At 35.7% G+C, this 19,923-nt stretch overlaps 1 protein-coding gene across 5 annotated transcripts in view; it reads left to right on the top strand.

Moving 5' to 3' along the window:
* LOC121316796 (cAMP-specific 3',5'-cyclic phosphodiesterase 4D-like) overlaps positions 1-13,342 on the top strand; it is a 373,613-nt gene extending 360,271 nt beyond the window's left edge. For all 5 annotated transcript variants that reach the window (XM_041252005.1, XM_041252014.1, XM_041252022.1 and 2 more), the window contains 9 exons: positions 390-483; positions 1,854-2,026; positions 2,224-2,322; positions 2,696-2,860; positions 5,787-5,886; positions 7,963-8,117; positions 8,593-8,715; positions 9,592-9,774; positions 10,295-13,342. In XM_041252005.1, coding sequence (XP_041107939.1) covers positions 390-483; positions 1,854-2,026; positions 2,224-2,322; positions 2,696-2,860; positions 5,787-5,886; positions 7,963-8,117; positions 8,593-8,715; positions 9,592-9,774; positions 10,295-10,759 — 1,557 coding nt within the window. In that variant the 3' untranslated portion in view covers positions 10,760-13,342. The remainder of the gene's footprint in view (positions 1-389; positions 484-1,853; positions 2,027-2,223; positions 2,323-2,695; positions 2,861-5,786; positions 5,887-7,962; positions 8,118-8,592; positions 8,716-9,591; positions 9,775-10,294) is intronic.
* The last annotated feature ends 6,581 nt before the right edge of the window (positions 13,343-19,923 follow it).

The following is a 19,923-nucleotide window of genomic DNA, read 5'->3' as shown; positions in this document are numbered from 1 at the left end:
ATTTGTAAAACAGTAATGAGCAGCTCCTAAATATAAAGTGCTAGCAGGTTATTTAACATGTTTGCATGTTGGTGTCCAACACTAATTAAAACACCTACAGATGGTTCAATGGGCTTTCATTCCTAAACAGTAACTAAGGCTAAAGAAAATGGAAAAAGCCTGTATGAAATATTACACTAAACAATAAATTAATACACAGTTATTCAATACCCCTGATTAAAAACACATAGGCACAGTGCAATCGGTTTTTGGGAAGTATTTCTCCTTCACCATGAGTATTTTCAAAAATGCAAAACAACCATGTAATGTATAATCTGCATAGCCTGTTGTTCCTCCTCCAGTGTAACTGAAAATATATTCATTATTTCTTTTTGTTTTGAATTTTTCAGTTCAAAAGAATGCTTAACCGGGAACTTACCCACCTGTCTGAAATGAGCAGATCTGGCAACCAGGTCTCAGAGTTCATATCAAGCACATTTTTAGGTAAGTGATTTGTGAGATTTGCTGGAAGGTATCAAAAGGCTTGATTGTACAGCGAATGCAAATGTCATAAATCTGCAGACCTTATTTCACACTAGATGTATGTATGTACAATACAGTAATTATGATTTCAGCCTGCAGAAATCCCATAAAATTCCATTTCAACTAAAAAAAAAAAAACCTTGAGACAAAAACTCTTCTCCTTGAGATCACCTGGAAGCTTGACTTACTGCCTTACACTGCAAAGATGACAAAAATAATAAGCATCAGATCCTGGCTGCGCTAGTCAGTGTCTCAGCAAGAAGGCCTGTTGCTCTTTCTGGATCAACAGCTTGGCCTGTGTGAAAATCTCAAGTACTACTTTCTATCATGATATGATCTATCACCCTTGCTATCTGTGTATAGCACTGTGTCTGTGCTCAATACCTATACAGAACAAGCCACCCTCAGATGATCTTTCTTTATTCATTTAAATAGTGTAGCATTCTCTTTAGTACACACATACACTTTATGTATTGGTGCTAAATATTCTAATGTGCTGCTGAATTAATTTATTTATGTGTATTTTATTTACTTTTCTTATTGCACAAATCCACAACACTGCTGGTTTACATGTTATACACACATTGGTATTGTAAGCTGGAAACAACTGTTTCCATAAACACTATACAATAAACTTACATTCTTTTTAAATATGAAACAGGGGCTATCAAGTGGTGCATCCAGTGAAAGCGCTCCACATGGAGTGCAGTGCACCCTATAGCCTGGAGATCACAGATTCAAATCCAGGCTGTGTCACAGCTGACCATGACGGGGGGGGGGGGGAGGTTAGGGAGGTCTTAAGTCAGCAGGGGAATCAACAGATCACAGCACATCAGCGACCCCTGTGGCCTAGAGGGCGCCTGTGGTTCTGTAGTGGAGCCCCCCGATCTGTGTTGTCCTCCTGCACTATAGGTCTGGTGACCTTGCTGTGGATCCGCAGTGTGAAAAATGACAGATTGGCAGGAGCATGTTTCAGAGAACACATGCTCCAGCCACCATTTCCTGAGTCAGTGGTGGGGTTGCAAGCAGTGAGCTGAGGATACAGATAATAATTAGGCATGCAAAACTGGGGAGAAAACATTGGGTAAAATTTATTTTTAAAAAAAGTGAAATGTTTTTTTTTTTTTTCCACAAATGTAGTATTCATGTTTAAAATCTAATGCTTTGAAATCTGTTCTTTGAAGAGGTGATCTTGAAAATAACATTTTGAGGAACGTGATTTTCCAATTCTGAAAAAATGTATTGAAGTAATATTGCCTTCAATGAGCTTTATGTACTGTATATAAATTAGGAACTAATAATCTTTTGATATTTTGCCCTTTACATCACAGAAAAACAACATGAGGTGGACATGCCTTCTCCAGCACAGAAGGAGAAAGACAAGAAAAAGAAGCCGATGTCTCAGATCAGCGGGGTGAAGAAACTAATGCACAGCACCAGTTTAACAAACTCAAATATTCCACGGTTTGGGGTCAAAACGGAAATGGAAGATTCACTGGCAGCTGTAAGCATTGATTAAAGTAAAACACAATTCTACTAATGGAGTCTCTGTGCTCTCATACATTGCAACCCAGTTGACCATCTCTACCTGATTTTGTTTCCCTCCATTTCTACTCCTAACAACTTAATTTGGGGGGAATTTAAACATTTTCCAGAGCAAATTGTGGTAAAGTTTCACAATAGCTTCCTTTTCATTTGTAGGAGTTAGAAGACGTTAATAAATGGGGTCTTAATGCATTCAAAGTTGCAGAATTTTCGGGAAACAGGCCTTTAACAGTCATGATGCACACAATTTTCCAGGTGAGAAATTTTTTTGACTTTTTTTTTTTATTTAAATCTCTTTGCTATTCACTTCTATTAGGATACCAAATCCATATACCACTGTCCACTTTGATGTACAGGGACTTCACAGAGGCTTCTGCTGATAGCATAGCAGAACAACATGTTGACAAACGATCTACTCAGAGCAAGCTAATACATATAGTACATTAATAGCTGTAACTAGAGGTCAGATGTAGTGCATTTGGAGTCTGTGTCATTAGTATTAAATACTCAACTACATGTTTTATATTAATAAGCATAAAGTAACATAATTATCATTTTCCAGCAATGTTGTTATATAAAATGTTGTTTTGTTCAGACACTGAGATTCAAACACTGTCATTTTTTTTAGGAACGGGATTTGTTAAAAACCTTCAAAATTCCTCTAGACACCTTTATCACCTATTTGATGACTTTAGAAGATCATTACCATGCAGATGTTGCGTATCACAACAACATCCACGCTGCTGATGTTGCTCAGTCAACTCACGTTCTGCTGTCTACCCCTGCTCTAGAGGTTTGTGTTGTCAAGCACTCTCACAAAAGACCAGTGCTGTCACAATAAATGCTGTATGCTATGCTTCTATATGTTCAAATTACATTATGTCAAATCTATTTGCTCCAGTATGAACTGTTTTCCTAATTTACCAAGTATCTTTTGAAAGTCATTAGTACTTTATATATAAATACTGTATTAATGTATTTATTTATTTTTATATTTTCTTACCACGTAAGCAGCTGGTTTGACAGACCCTAATTAGCAGTAATCGTGGACTACCTTTAATCAGGGTCTGAGAAACAAGCCTAATAAGACAAAAATAGGTCTGTTTTGAAATATACTGTTGTTATAGGGTATAAAAGTGACAGGTTTTATTGGTTCGAGAAGCTATTTAAACTAATAACCCATGCACCGAGAGTAGCTGTTTTGTGTTCATGCTAGCTATACTTCTAAAAGGAGGGTGTAGAAATGTTACAGCTCAGTATTACACCAGTACCTTAAGAATGTATTTATCACTTCTGACTCTTAGCTGCTCTCAGTGAGTGATACTTCCTTTGACGTCAGGGCGGCTTGAAAAAAAAGTGTGATTTCCTGAAGGTTTTGGATAATTTCATCTTGGAGGGAGGCCTTGTGGGTTTGTGAAATGTGTCAAAACTGCTGTACACAGTCTGCAGCCTGTGTTACTGTCTGATTAGAATGTATGTATGTTAAAAAACAGACATTTAACACCATTTCTACATATTTTTTTTTGGCCAAAATCCTCAATCCCAAAATCGAATTAAAAGTTCAAAATCCTAGGAATTTAATAGATATATATATATATATATCTATAATATATATATATATATTATATATATATATATATATATATATATATATAACTACCTAAGGAATCATCAATAAAGTCTATATATATACAGTGCCTTGCAAAAGTATTCAGACCCCTGACCAATTCTCTCATATTACTGAATTACAAATGGTACATTGAAATTTCGTTCTGTTCGATATTTTATTTTAAAACACTTAAACTCAAAATCAATTATTGTAAGGTGACATTGGTTTTATGTTGGGAAATATTTTTAAGAAAAATAAAAAACTGAAATATCTTGCTTGCATAAGTATTCAACCCCTGTGCTGTGGAAGCTCCCAGTTTGCACCGATGAAAGAAATTGCCCTAACAAGGACACAATTACCTTACCATTGGCCTCCACCTGTGAACCATTAAAGTTGCTGTCACATTTTCTGGATAAAAACCCCACTGTTGAAGGATCATTGGTAAGGCTGTGAATCTGAAGGAAAATGAAGACCAAAGAGCATTCTACAGAAGTTAGAGATAAAGTAATACAAATGCATAGATTAGGGAAAGGGTACAAAATAATATCCAAGTGTTTGGATATCCCAGTGAGCACAGTTGGATCAATAATCAGGAAGTGGAAGCTGCATCACACCACCCAGGCACTGCCAAGAAAAGGCCGTCCCTCAAAACTCAGCGCTCAAACAAGAAGGAGACTTGTGAGAGAAGCCACAGAGAGGCCAACAATCACTTTGAAGGAGCTACAGAGTTCAGTGGCTGGGAGTGGAGTAATGGTGCACCAGTCAACCATATCAAGAGCTCTGCATAACACTGGCCTGTATGGGAGGGTGGCAAGAAAGAAGCCATTACTCAAAAAGTATCATCTGAAAGCACGTCTGGAGTTTGCCAGAAAGCATGAGAGTGACCCAGCTGCGATGTGGGAAAAGGTTTTGTGGTCAGATGAGACCAAGATAGAGCTTTTTGGCCAAAACTCAAAGCGCTATGTGTGGCGCAAACCTAACACTGCCCATGCCTCAAGACACACCATCCCTACAGTGAAGTATGGTGGTGGCAGCATCATGCTGTGGGGATGCTTCTCATCAGCAGGGACTGGGCATCTTGTTACAATTGAAGGAAGAATGGATGGAGCAAAATACAGGAAAATACTGCAAGAGAATCTGCTTCAGTCCGCTAAAAAACTGAAGCTTGGGAGGAAATTCACCTTTCAGCAGGACAATGATCCCAAGCACAAGGCCAAAGCAACATTGGAGTGGCTCAAGAACAAAAAGGTGAATGTCCTACAGTGGCCCAGTCAAAGTCCTGATGTCAATCCCATTGAGAATCTGTGGCACTATTTGAAAATTGCGGTCCACAAGCGTTGTCCAACCAACCTGAACAACCTGGAGCAAATCTGCCAAGAAGAATGGGCCAAAATCACTCCGACACTGTGTGCAAAGCTGGTACATACTTACCCCAAAAGACTTAAAGCTGTTATTGCAGCGAAAGGTGGCTCTACCAAATATTAATGTGTGGGGGTTGAATACTTATGCAAGCAAGATATTTCAGTTTTTTATTTTTCATAAAAATATTTCCCAACATAAAACCAATGTCACCTTACAATAATTGATTTTGAGTTTTAAGTGTTTTAAAATAAAATATCGAACAAAACGAAATTTCAATGTACCATTTGTAATTCAGTAATATGAGAGAATTGGTTAGGGGTCTGAATACTTTTGCAATGCACTGTATATATATATATATATATATATATATATATATATATATATATATATATATATATATATGTATATTGTATTTAGTGATGTTAATAAGCAGGGGCAATATATCACCCTTGAAAACTCTAGCAAGATTTCTACAGAATTAAATGTAGCCAGTATTAAAATCGGACACAGTTTGGGTTGTTAAAATAAACCCCAAAAACTTTAAATGTTATTTTTGATTGAAAAAAAAAGTTGGAATTTCAAACCTTTTGTACGTGCACTGGTGTTTTCAAGTATGAGTCCTGATGTTGGATGGGTTATAGTAATATTAAACATACTGATTTCAGCTGACAGAATATGGCTATGTGAAAGCTGTTCAAGTTTTATGTTCACATAATTAAATCTTGTTTTTTTGTTTTTTTTTTCCTAGGCTGTGTTCACAGATCTAGAAATTCTTGCTGCCATTTTTGCCAGTGCTATTCATGATGTAGATCACCCAGGAGTATCCAACCAGTTCCTTATTAGCACCAGTGAGTAAGCTTTTGTTCTGCAAGAAAATGTTCTTTACATTCATTTCAGCTTCTGTCAATGTTAAACAAATTAACATAAGACTTCAAAATAAGACATTTTGGGACAGCTGTATTTGAAACTGATAGTGTGTAGTACCCATATTCAAAAATCCTTCATAAAGGTTACACGCATGTACAGTAACATTGTGCACCTTCATGTGTAACCTTTCATAATCAATTTTAAATCTAACATAGCATGCACTCACAAGTTGATGGCTCCCCGTCATAGAAATACACTGAAGCAAATGTTACTACACCATGTTATGAATATTTAAATGCATGTTATGTCCGTTTTCAAAGTGATCATGCAGTTGGTTATACAGTCCATGCAATAACCTGAGCAAATGTGGAACAATTTGATGAATTAATGTTCTGTATTTTTTTTTAAATGCTTCACAATTGCTAATTTGTTTTGTGAATGTCTATATCCTAATATTTTTTTTTCCAGCTAAATGTTTATTGAATTGAGCCCATTGTGTCCAATTCAATTCAAATAATGTATGACCAAATACATTTTACAGAACACAATCTGTAACAGCATGTTTATAAACTTGGAAATGTATGCTTCAACTGTGGAGTTCCTATGAGGCAATGGATTCCCCCAACCTTAGATTTCCTGAGTGTTAACCCTGGGACTACCCTGCAGTAAATTGCTTTTAGATGACTCATCAACTTCAAAACAAAGGGCTTCCAGCAATTTGTATGGATTGCTGGGCTGGAATAAGTGCACTTGAATGGCACACAAAGGGAAAGGGATCAAAGGACACTCATTTGCAGCTGCCTTGATCGTCTGAAAACCAGAAACAAGAAAATGTTTAAGAATGTTAAGAGTGAAACAATAAACATGAAAAAGATTGGAATGTACAGTTACATCAGTGTTAAAGAATGGTAGAGTCTATTGAAACGACCTAATAAAAGCAAGACTGGGGTAAAGCAATGTTTAAAGTGAACTGCTATACGGACGTTCAAATATTTTCCTTCTAAGTAAAGCCAAGGTAATAGGATTACAAAAATATATATAATGTAAAAAATATGTTTTTGCTAAAGATGAACTAATTTGTTGACATGATTTTCCCTTTTTATAACTGATTTATTATAATAAAAATGTAATAATTTGATATTGAAAATAAGCTAAAACACACATAATGAAGCCAAAGCAAACCAATATTCTTATGAATCTCTTTTGTGCATTTTTTTTAAAGGAATGTATTGACACAGCTTTCAATTAATTGTATTTCAGTGAAGTTAACATAGTATCTTAAAATGGTCTAATCATCCACTGTACAAATATGTGCCAGCATTTTCACAGTCACTCACAATAGTTTCAGTTATGTAATTAAAAAGGCAGAAGCTATATCTCCACAGCAGTACAAGCTGTCATTGTTCTGTGCAAGAAAAGGAGGCAGCAGTGGAGAGCTCAGTGTATTGCAAGCAGCAAACAGCTCCCGTCAGCCATCTTAGAATATTATACATACTGCTGCCTCAGAAAGAAAGGAATGCCTCTGTATCATACATGTGCACATTGGGCAGCTTTTATTAAGAACACTAGTGGAAATAAGGTTTTATTTTAGAACAGTAAACCTGTTATATAAGTTAGATTTTAAAATATCACAATATATAGTACTGTTCTTACTTACAAAGTTATTTCATAACACTGTGCACTGTAGTAAAATCATATAGCATGGTTTTAAACACATTTTTTTAGAGGCACAAAAAACATGTGTCACCAAAATCAACATTGCATTATAAAGTATGTACATACTAAAGTTTATATTGAATCTGTTGTATAGGATGGTTGTTTAACTTTGGCTATCATTTAACATCACCTTTTATTAATTAACAATCACCATTTCATTCATTGTTGTGCGCCAAATGTCTGTCTGGTCATATGTCTGCTGGTTTTCTTTTGTGGTACAAATTATTTTTCGTCATAGTCTGTAGAATAGTGCTGTTCTGCCTTTGAGCACTTTCTTGGACATTTCAATACAAACTGAGGAAATGGTGACTGTCTTACCCCTGTCTGCATGCTGCTTTCAGACTCTGAGCTTGCCTTGATGTACAATGACTCATCGGTGCTGGAGAATCATCATTTGGCTGTGGGCTTCAAGCTGCTGCAGGATGAGAACTGTGACATTTTCCAGAATCTGACCAAAAAACAGAGACAATCACTGAGGAAAATGGTCATTGACATTGTAAGTAGATGCAGTCTTGTGGATATTTAGCAAGACAAACTACGACACATAAGGAGCTGATATATAAAGTAGGTTTCCAACTACAATTGTCATTAGACGTTGGCTTTTTGAATAAATAAAATTCAAATTGCCATATATTCCTCCATATGCCTTTTCTGCAATTGATACATTTCGTTTCGATTTACTTGCATGTATCTTTCTATAGAACAGCTTTTTTTTATTTTAGACTTGATGTGGTTTACTTCCAAATTAACTATAGCTTCTGTTTATACCTGATCTGATCTATCACATTTGTTTGTTTCTTTGCTTCCCACATCCTCCCCTTCTGGGTCTCACCTCTGTGATGGTGCTACCAGCAGGACAGAGGGCAACCCCCCAGGCCAGACCCCAGTACACTCCAGTCCCTCTTTGAAGATATTGCTTCAGCCTAGTCAGTACATTTGAGTGAGACCTTATGCATATTTTTGTCTCCTAGGTTCTTGCAACAGATATGTCCAAACACATGAATTTGTTGGCAGACTTGAAAACTATGGTTGAAACCAAAAAAGTTACCAGCTCTGGAGTTCTCCTTTTGGACAATTATTCAGATAGGATACAGGTAAGAGTTTTTTTTTTTTTTTTTTTTTTTAATGAGCTTTAACTCTTTCCAAATGTTATATTTATTATGTATTTATTTTGGATTAGTAATGTATAAGAAATACAAACTGGTCATTAGCCTTTTACCTGTTGGCATATGCAATCAAAAAATAAATGCATAATTATGATGATCTATATGAATATATTTTGGTTCTGTGTTAATAAGTATATAACTTAAGTAAAATATATTATTTTCCATTGTTCACAATGGGATAGGGTTAAGCTTTAGGTTTCAAAGCCACCAAGAGGAGTGCACAGGACAGAGCTTTATGTCTGACAAAATAAACATAACAAAATGAATACTGTACACAATACGGACGCAGTAATATTACAGTGAAGTCCTTCTACAGGACAATTAATTAGTACTGCAAAACTCTGCAATAAATGCAGGGGTTACAGAAAATACTAGAGAAATATACAGAGCACTGAAACCCTCCAAGACATCAACCACTAAACCTATTATAAACCTTTGTTACTACTCATTATCACTTAATCACTAATCATATTATACATTGCAAACACTATTTTAGAAAAGCAGAATTTAATCTTGCAGTTTCTTAATGTTTGTTTTACTTTTGTTGTGTGAGTTGGTCCCTAGATTGTATTTCTTTTTCAATCTGGCAATTTATTATTATTATTATTATTATTATTATTATTATTATTATTATTATTATTATTTTACTGCTTTTAGTGTACCGGCTGTCTTATTCTGCAGTCTTAGCTTTGTAGAAGAAAACTGTACTTGAAGTAGATATTTCACACTAATTGTTTAATTAACAAAAACATGATCTATGCTTCACATAAACACTAAGAATTTGTTTTGGTGTTAATTCTGTAGGTTCTACAAAACATGGTCCACTGTGCAGATTTAAGTAATCCCACCAAGCCGCTCCAGGTGTACCGGGAATGGACAAACAGAATCATGGAGGAGTTCTTTAGTCAAGGAGACCGGGAGAGGGAGAGAGGCATGGAGATCAGCCCCATGTGTGACAAGCACAACGCATCAGTTGAAAAATCACAGGTAAAGCACATGCTGTTTTTGCAAGGGAAAATATGATATTTTAGGATTAAATAGACTCTCATTTTCCTTTTTTTTTTGTTCATAGCGCTATGGCAAAAATATTTGCAGTACGCTATAGAATTAACACATTTTGCTTCATAAAGTCAAATTAAACCTGCTGAATAATGTTAAGATAAAATTATTGAGTTAGTACGCTTTGTAGTTTTCCATATACTTAACAATAAACTGGTGAAAAGTGAAAAATGTGACATTTTGAAATCTAACATGAAATACTGTACTACTATTAGACTCTGATAGGCTTTTGCAATATACTACTTGAACAGGGCCCATTGCCTAAAACATAAATAAATAAATAATAAAAAAACCTCGAAGTAACAGGAATTCAAATGTAATTACATGAGTAGAATACAATTTTGTATCTGTCAATTCAGGCTAAATTTTACACTGCAATAAATGTTTAATGTCCAGATTAAAGTGTGAGCAAAACAACAACAACAAGGCTTCTTTCTTTCGGTTTTAGGTGGGGTTCATAGACTACATCGTCCATCCTCTCTGGGAAACGTGGGCAGACCTGGTCCACCCGGATGCACAAGACATATTAGACACACTAGAGGACAATCGCGAGTGGTATCAGAGCACAATCCCGCAGAGCCCCTCCCCAGCCCCGGGTGAGCAGGAAGACGGCCGGCAGGGGCAGGCTGATAAATTCCAATTTGAACTGACGCTGGAGGAGGACGGCGAGTCGGACACAGAGAAGGACAGCGGCAGCCAAGCTGAAGAGGAAGAGGAGGAGGAGGAGGAGGAGGAGGAAGAGGAAGAGGAAGAGGACAACAGCTGTAGTGACTCTAAAACCCTTTGCACTCAGGACTCTGAGTCCACAGAAATCCCACTAGATGAACAGGTGGGTGAGGAAGAGGAGGAGGAGGAAGAGGTCTCTGTGGAACCCTGCATCGTAGAGGAGGAAGAACAGCCTGCCGACACATAACAATGCAGACAGCATTAAATAATAATGAAATTATTATTATTAATAATAATAATAATAATAATAAATAATAATAATAATAATAATAATAATAATAAAAGTTCCAAAGCGCACATGTTGCACATCACAACCTTGTCCACTCCTCACTCCCACCGGGCTGGACAGAGTAGATCAGAGACTGCTGGTAGTTCTATAACTTTGCACTCAGGAATATTGTGTTAGAATTTCAAGCTTATTGGAGAAACACGTCAGTTGATGACATTCAACTCTCGGGTTCAGACGTTTTGAGGCTGGAGTGGGTTATTTTGTTCTAGCAAACATAAACTATTCCAGAATACTTGCAGTGGATTATAGCTTGCCTGAACAAGAAAGAAAAGAATGAAAGGCTTTGTTTTTGTGTAACTGGAGAAATGTGTACAACACTAGTCTGGATGACATCCCACCAGGACTCTTTCATGGAAGAAATAACAAGACAATGTGAAATGTGCAGAGTTGGGGGAAAATAGCAACTTACCAACAAAATACCACAAGGAATATGTTGTGTGGATTAAACGAGACAATTTTCTAAATTTCAAGTCTTCCTTGAAAACTGACTGAAAATAAAATGCAGCTGTTGGGCTGTTTTGACCTCTTGAGTTTTTGTATTGTATGTAAAATGGAGATATTTTGTAGATTTTACTTTTTAATTATAACAAATTTATGGAAATATTATATTTGAAATAATATTTTAAAGGTTTCATCTGCTATTGCATTTTTCCTTTTTTGTAACAAGTAACTTGCAAGTTTGCTGTACAAATCCAAGCAGTATGGTTTGTTTTTTGTTTTTTGTTTTTTGTTTTTTTTTGTTTCGTTTTGTTTTTGCTTCGTGTTAATATAAAGCATAATCCCCAAGCACTTTTTATTATTACCATAAGTATGTTTAACATCCAGTATACTTTTGGGGCAGACAACTATATTTTTTTTTAACGCAGGTGTTCATGTGTCTTTATATAGTGCTAAAATTTTACTTCCACTGAATTAATTACATTGCCTATGAAAAAAAGGCCAGTAAAACAATAGCATCTGTATGGATCCAATATAGTTACATTGTAATGTAATTCCAGTAATCAGCAAATGACATGGAAAAGAGCACACTTTAATCAATAGAGCTCTATAGGGCACTGCAGCACCTATGTTCTGCTTTATTCTGTATGCAAATGTAGACTAAATAATTTAAAAATAAATATATCCTGAAGAGTGGTTACATGTAAATCTTGTGTAAATACTGCTGGGCAAAGGTTTTAACAACTCAGCATAGTGTATTTATGCCTGTACAATATTGTAATTGTGAGGGGGTCTACTTTAATAGATTTAAGAGTGATGATGTTTAGATCCAGTGCCATGCCATTGTAGTATGAGTTACACCTTGAGTTAACTTGGGAAGAAAACTGTCTGCACTAAAAAAAGGAAATGCTGGTGTTATCCATGTCCTGATTCCAAGGAGCGTTCAACACAAGACAATCAGCAGCATAATGGTAGAGCCTCAGGAGTCAGAGCTAAATACATGCACTGAAGAGTTCACAATGCTTTTTCTTGCCAAAACTGTGCACTGCACTTGGAGCTGCACACTGCTTCTTTAACAATAATACAGTTAAAAAAAAGTGACTTGTTTTCTTAATTTTTTAAGTTTATTTTTGTTTGTTTTGTCATATTAAAATATCTGTAGAACATTAACAGTAACATTCATAGCAGTACATTTTAGCTTGCAAGTTACTATACCCACTTATTATTATTTTATTTGGTTATGGTGAGGGTCTATAGATAGAACAAAAGAAAAACTTGAATGGATCTGGCTTTACTGAGCGCTTAGTGAAAAAGAGGTTCTTTTAAGTGCATCGTTTAAATCTTTTATTATTTTGTGCAATTGCCTTTTATTTTCTCACCAGATGCCCTTACCTGTAATACAGTCTCGTTTGTCTCTGTTTACAACCATGTATTTATTGTGCTGTACATACTATAATGTTTATTGTAAATTATCGATTGTTATTATATCATCCCTTATGGGGGTGGTGTTGCTGTATTTGGAAACTCTTGGTGAGAGAATGATTATTATATATACTTATTCAATGTAAATGTATCTTCTGTAATACAATATGTCACCTTAGAGCTTGTTTATGGAGAACTGAGGAAAGCCAAACCAGATTTTAAAAAGCTGCAGGTCTTTGGTCCCAGGGCTGTGCCTTAACTTACATTTTATTTATTTTAATTTTTCTCTGTGCTGTATTAGGATTTTACATGACTGTGTGGCTAGGGCTGGACATTTTAACATAAAACAAATGCCTTAGGCAAGTAAAGCTTTATGTTACGCTATTAGACCTAATCACTATTTTGGGGAGTAAGAGTACACAGTGCCCATGTTTAACTATATCTGATATTTTAATGCAATACTATAAGAATCCCATTTTTAAACTGACAAAATGTTCAGTTCTGTACAGTAGTAGTAGTGGTATTTTATATTTAGTCTGATACAACCTTTTACAAGTAAGAAATTCAGGTGCTTATTCTGTAATCTACCTTTGCCCAGCCCAGTGAATGTTTGCTTGTTTAGAGAGCAAGTTATTTCTTTTTCTTTTAAACAGAGCCTCCTTTTTGACACACATACTGTAGATTCTAGCAGCCCTGGCCCAAAGGCATTGGTCGCTTTTGTTTTTAAACTGTATAAAAGGAATACATTAACTGTAACTACAAAGACTCCTGAACAACTATAATTTTTTCTGTCTTTAGAATGCCAACTTGTCTGGAGGTTTCACAAGACAATTATTTTATTGGATTCATTATCTCTTACAGTCTATGGGATAGTACCGTAAGTTATGCTCAGAACCTTCATTGAAAATGTTTTTTATAAGCAACAGATGAAATAAAAGCATGGGTTGATTCTGCCTAAATCCTGGTTTCTGTGTTGTTTTTTGTTGTTTCTGTAAAATACTGATTCCACATTCACATAGACTGGCTTGATCACAATGGTAATCCAGAATGGCACGAGGTTTAACAATGTTTTGGAGGGATACATGATTATTGCAGCTCCTTGTTTGCTGGTCTCCCAGTTGCCCCATTGAATAGGCTGCATCTAGTGCAACATGCTGCAGCAAGAATGCACACACATTTCCCCAGTTTAAAGGTCACTACGTTGGCGTCCTTGATTCATGGTTCTGGCCCTGCCTGCCTGCGTGAGTTACCTAATCCCTAAAAAATAACTCATAATTTGAGCTCTGCCAATGATGGCCTCAAACTGGATTAAAAGCCTTGGTGCAAGGTCTTTTAGTTCTGGAGGTCCTTCATTTTGGAACTCTTTTCCAGGGTGTATCTGGAATGCTGATTCAATCCGTATTAAGTGTAAAACATATTTCCTGGATGTAGCATTTCCCTGGCGAGCAGTTTGGAACTCTTTTGGCTTGCTGAATATTTTTGTAAAGTGCACTAGGATGCTTATACATGAAGGATGTTATATAAATGAAATTGGTATGTTACATTATGTTAGTAACCTTAAAAGTTGGAAAAACGTTTTGCACTTCTGAAACATCACCTGTCAGATTCCTAAGGCTCGAGATACACTCTTGGCAGCAATTCTTCACATGTGCTGAAATCATCAGGGTGGACAGTGAGTGTTAGGGTTACAGAATACATCATATTTTTAATAATCAGATTTCTTATCATTTTCAAAATCTATATTTATGTGTGTATGCAGTGTTCCCTTGTTAATGTTGTAGGAATGCTGTATGGTTTGCAGTGACGAAAATCAAACAGTAAAAAAAGCATATGTCATATACTACACTGTAAATGTGTGATATAGGTCATTTTCACATCCCCACATATGTTCGAGGCGGCGACCACTTTTCAGTTTGAAAAGTGAACTAAAAACCCCTCTGTGTAAGCTACATCTTTCTCAGTGATGGAGAGATGTGATGATTACTCAAATCCCCCTGACATGTTTGACTGTTAGTCTGTCATATCACATGGTACTAGTACATAGTAGAACCCCCTCCTAAAATAAATACAAATAAAAATGGATTTATGCAAATATTTTCATGATCCCCCCAAGTTAACTGATGTTTTTTTGTTGCTGTTTTGTTTTTTCATTGCATGTAGTGCCAGCATGAACTAACTCCACAGGGTTTCACATTATACTGTTGCTTGCTTTTTTAAGAAGAATAGTCCTAGGGCTAGTGGACGTAATTAAACAATAAAAGAAATACACAATCACTACAAGTCTGAAAAGTTTAATGAAACCATCCTTTTTTTTATTTCACGGAGAAGAAGAAAAAAAGATTGTTTTAATGTATTTGTTTTGACTGACATCAGTGTTACTCTTAACAGGTAGACTGTTCATAAACATAGAGAAAACTGCATTCTTACCCTAGGAATACTGAGGCAACACCCTAGACTTACCACGACACTTAGTTCTGAAGAGTCACAGAGGTTTGTCGCCATGTTACAGTGTGGGGCTCTTAAAGGGAGTGTTTCACCTGGAACCTTAACAAAGCTGGTATAGTCTTCAGGTGTAGCACTTCATCATAGCAGCACAATCATGATTCAGAAATGATCATTCACATCTCAGATAATCCTGCACAAGATGGGGATGGGCGGTTTGTCTCTACACAGTACTAGGAATGGGGGCAGGAATGGCAGTGCAGACATGTAAAATCTATTGTATGTAAATGCATTTCTACCAGCAATATATATATATATAATATATAATATATATATATAATTATATATATAGAGTATCTATTAATTATATATATATACTAACCAATAATTGATTAATAATATAAATTTGTTTAATTGCATGCAGTGACTCAATATAAGGTGATTCCTATTAAGTCATAAAGAATCATAAATGAAGATTAGGTCACACTTATTAATTTCTTGATGTCTTGCAACTATTAAACCAGAAGCATTACATTCATTTTACCAGCATTTTTTGACTGAATTTTAGAGGAGTGCCATCTAGTGGCAACAAAAAAGAATTGTAGTATTTTATTTCCAGCTGCAAAAATGTCAGCAAAGTAACTAGAAGCATGGCTCTAACAGCACGCAATGCTTAACTCCTGGCACATTAACGAGAGGGAAAAGGTATGACTTGTCCAGTGTTGATTTGTTTATTTGTTTATTCATTTTTGTGTGATCTGGACCACTGTAACACGTCTGCAGTTTAAGTGTCTCCACATGTTGCTGGTTTTCCGGGGGGGGGGGGGGGGGGTTGCTGCAGACACTGCCATTCCTGAAACACTTGGGAGACTGTCCTAATGATCACATTGAGACTGTTTTAGATTGTAGTTATTTCTGGGGTAGACATGGCACAGTGAGGTAATAGTGCTGTAGGACCTTGAAATTTAGAGAGCGCTTCAGGTGCCTATATATATATATATATATATATATATATATATATATATATATATATATATATATATATATATATATAATTGCATTGATCTGAGGCAGGAGGTCAAATATTTCCACAATAACACAATCTGCATCAGGTCAATTTTTGGCACAGTTTGTTGACTGCCTGCATATCAGATATGCTAAACAATAACAGTGCAATAATGCAGATCAAATGAGAGTGGGACGTAAACATGCAAATCTGATTCTTAATAATCACTGAAAAACACATATTACTTTAAAGATATAATAAATAAAATAAATGAATCTTGGATAATGTCTTTTATTTTTACAGTTTTTTGCAACCACTTTTAGCGAACACTGGAAAAATGTTGTGCATGGTTTATACAGTTAAAGTCAAAAAACAACCATATTCACTATTTAAACACTATTATTTCCTAAAAGAAGCAAACATTATTTTAAATCTACTACTGAGTGTATAACTTAACATTAAAAGTGGACACTTCCAAGCATGCTCATATGCCTTGTTTCTCAGTATGTGCCCTGGCCCTGTATAAATCCTCTGCATACGACATCAGTGTTCACTGTTTGGTGACAGACTCTGTGATTCATTGTCTAGCAGGACAGAAAAGGTCACTGTGTTGCCAGCAGCTATATTTCTGAGCTGCAAGACATTTAGCCAGGTCATATTTTGGAGTCTGATATGCAAAGCTAATGCCATCATTATTTTTAGACAGTTGTTAAGCAAGAGCCTCATTGGACACACAGCTGTCAGATTATTTATGATGCGGGCTTATGCTGATGCTTGCCATTAAATATCGGACAAGCAATTGAATTAGTCTATTATTTATTATTAGACTGACAGTATTTAATGTCTCCTACTCTGACAGGCTTAAAAAAAATGAAGAATGTCGACAAAATTAAATAATCCCCTGGTATGAAATGTATGCAAATTGACAAGGCCACATTATGTGTAATGTGATCCATTAGAACTCTACTGTTTGTGTGAGAATTGTGTGCGATTATTCAACAACCAACCATAGGAAAGCAAGGACTTCAGTGACTCCACAAGGGGAATGATAGTGCTGCCTGCATATCATCCCTCAATGCAGAGGCTGGAACGTCAATTTAAAAGTTTTTTTGTTGTCTAATCTTGGACTACTTAATGTTAATTTAGGTAAGGTAGCACATAATTAATGACAATCAGGGTGTGAAACCAGCCGATAGTTTGATATGAAAGGATAGATTTAATATAACAAAAGATATAGATTTCTCCTCAGTCAGACAAACACAAATTGATGCATGTAAATGTTATGTTTTCCATGATATGGCAGAATATATACTATGGTGTGTGCCTTTGAGTAAAATAGGTCAACTTATGCCAGACATTACTGAATCTTGTATATTTGAAATGTTGATGTGATGCTCTACTATAATTAATAATCTTCCGATTCCTTAAGACTGCAGGTATTGAACGTGGATTTGCTGCTATCCAGTTAGGGTAGTTACACCAGGACGTGTGTTTAAAATAAAAAAGCACATTACATTACCACGACAACCAGTAAATAGCCTGATTACCAGCTCATTAGCTCACCATCAAAGCCTGTAAACTCTCTGAGAGTGTAGATCCTAGACTACCATTAGCATGCTTATACTGTAAGTGGCAGTGCAAAGTAACAGCTGTGGTGTTGCTGTGGTCAGTTGCTCATAGTAAATTTATTTTGAAGACTAAAACAGCTCAAACTATAGTTTTCAATGCAGTATAAATGTGCAGGACAGGCATGCTTTGTATGACTGTGTTTTGGTTGTTTTTTTAATGTCTCTTTTTGTTTATCACATATCGTTTGCCTCACTAGAGTGGCGTTATGTTCATTCAGTCGTTTTTAGTTGAATTTTTCCCCAAGCAGGATGGGTTGGCCTTTGATATCCCTTGGTTTTTCAGCTTGTTTATTTATTAATTAATTTATTTTTCCCAGTGCTGAACAGTTCACAATCCTTCATGTGTGTTCCCCACTACAAGCAGATCTCCTCTACGGGATTTATTTCTACAACACACTTCACAATTGGTCACTCCGCTGTTTCAACATTCGCCTAAGACTTCTGTTTGATACAAATGTATTTTGCTATAAAAGTAAAGATATAGTGTTCACGTGCTACAAATAAAAAGAGAAAACATTTTTGTTTTGTTCCTTTATTAATTCTATACTGTAGTTGAGAAGTGGGTCGCAATTTTGTTAAACTTGATCATTTGAAAATGACTGTGGTTATGCTGGAGACCATCTTATTTTTATTTTAGAAAGAAATGTGCTAATGACGATTTGGAGTAGACAGCTTTGTGGATTTAGCCCATTACTGCCAAGCTGAAACTGTATTTTGGTGAAACTAACAGCAGGGGGCTCACTGGAGAGATATGTTAAAAATGATATTTAAAATCAACATATTTTTGGAAGTGCAAATATTTTGCTAGTAAAACAACGTAAGCACATTTTTAAATTCTCTTCTGATGATTGCTTTGGTATGTGGTGTCAAGGCAACCTTGTCAGCAAGAAAAGTTTTGAAGTTACAGTTATTAATATTGCTGCGGTATTGATATTGGCCAGCATATCATCAGTGGAAAGCATGATTTTGATCAATTTCACGGTCATTTTAAAGTGCACAAAAATGGTATAGACTAAGCATGGGCAGTCTTGTTGAATATCAGTAGTAAGAAAAGTGCTGAATTATTAATATATAATTAATATCTAAATTGAATGTTAATACTTAAATCGAGTCAAATGATTTTTCTTTACTACTATTTTGAACTTCTACTGTTGAAAAAAAGTAACACACACACACATTATTGCCTTGTGTTCACAGCAATTCTTTTACAGGAAACATTTTAGCAGTTACCACATATCTCCTGCACAGTATGCATCTTTTGCCATTAATATGGGTCATTGCAAATGGAATGATTCTACAATGCATTTAGCCTATGTGCCTGGATGGAAAATCACTTCAATACTCATGTGCATTGTTCTCCTGAGCAACATGAGCCGAGTTCAGATAAAATGGATATAAGAAAGATAATCATACCTGGCACAGATTCAGGAGTCTGTTTTTGAGGAAGTGAGGTGAGAAGCAATCTTGGTTCCATTAATGGGGTACACTGTGAAAAATGATATCAGTCTGGAGTTTGAAGGGCTGAAATCAATTTCCAAAGTTACTGAACCCGGAATCATTTATAAACACTCCAGGGGGAAAGGGGGCTTAATTCCTAACAAACTGAAGGGGCTTCATTTGGAAATGATACAAATACCTTTTGAAGAACAGACAGTCTATCTATACAGCAGTAGCCCATTTTCTTGTTGTCTTGCAGATTACATTGTGTTAAACTAGCATAATTTGTCAATCAATAAATTAATACTAGGAATACAGTATATAAGTAAGAATTATTAAAATAAACTACAAGTTATTACAGGAGTATTTTTTTTAATACAGTAGCCAAGAGAGGGGAAGTATTAAATAAATCTAGCAAGTCATTTGGAATGTAGAAAATAAAAAGATTGACAGCTGGAAAAAGGCATTCCGCCCCCTCACCACATGTTTTGACGCAGTAACAGGAAAGATGAGAACAGAATGCTCTGCAATGACAAGCAAACCAACTCAACACAGACTAGACCTTATCACAGAAACACACACGCAAGAGTCCATTAATACAATCTGTATATTTATTATCATCTCAAAAACACTTTTTTTTTTTGTTGTCCATAATTCACATACAAACAAAATACCCAGTTCTAATATAA

Source organism: Polyodon spathula, chromosome 1 (assembly GCF_017654505.1).
Source record: "Polyodon spathula isolate WHYD16114869_AA chromosome 1, ASM1765450v1, whole genome shotgun sequence".
NCBI classification, from domain to species: Eukaryota; Metazoa; Chordata; class Actinopteri; order Acipenseriformes; family Polyodontidae; genus Polyodon; species Polyodon spathula.
Note: the sequence above shows the minus strand (reverse complement) of the source record. Positions and strands in the feature narration are given on the sequence as shown.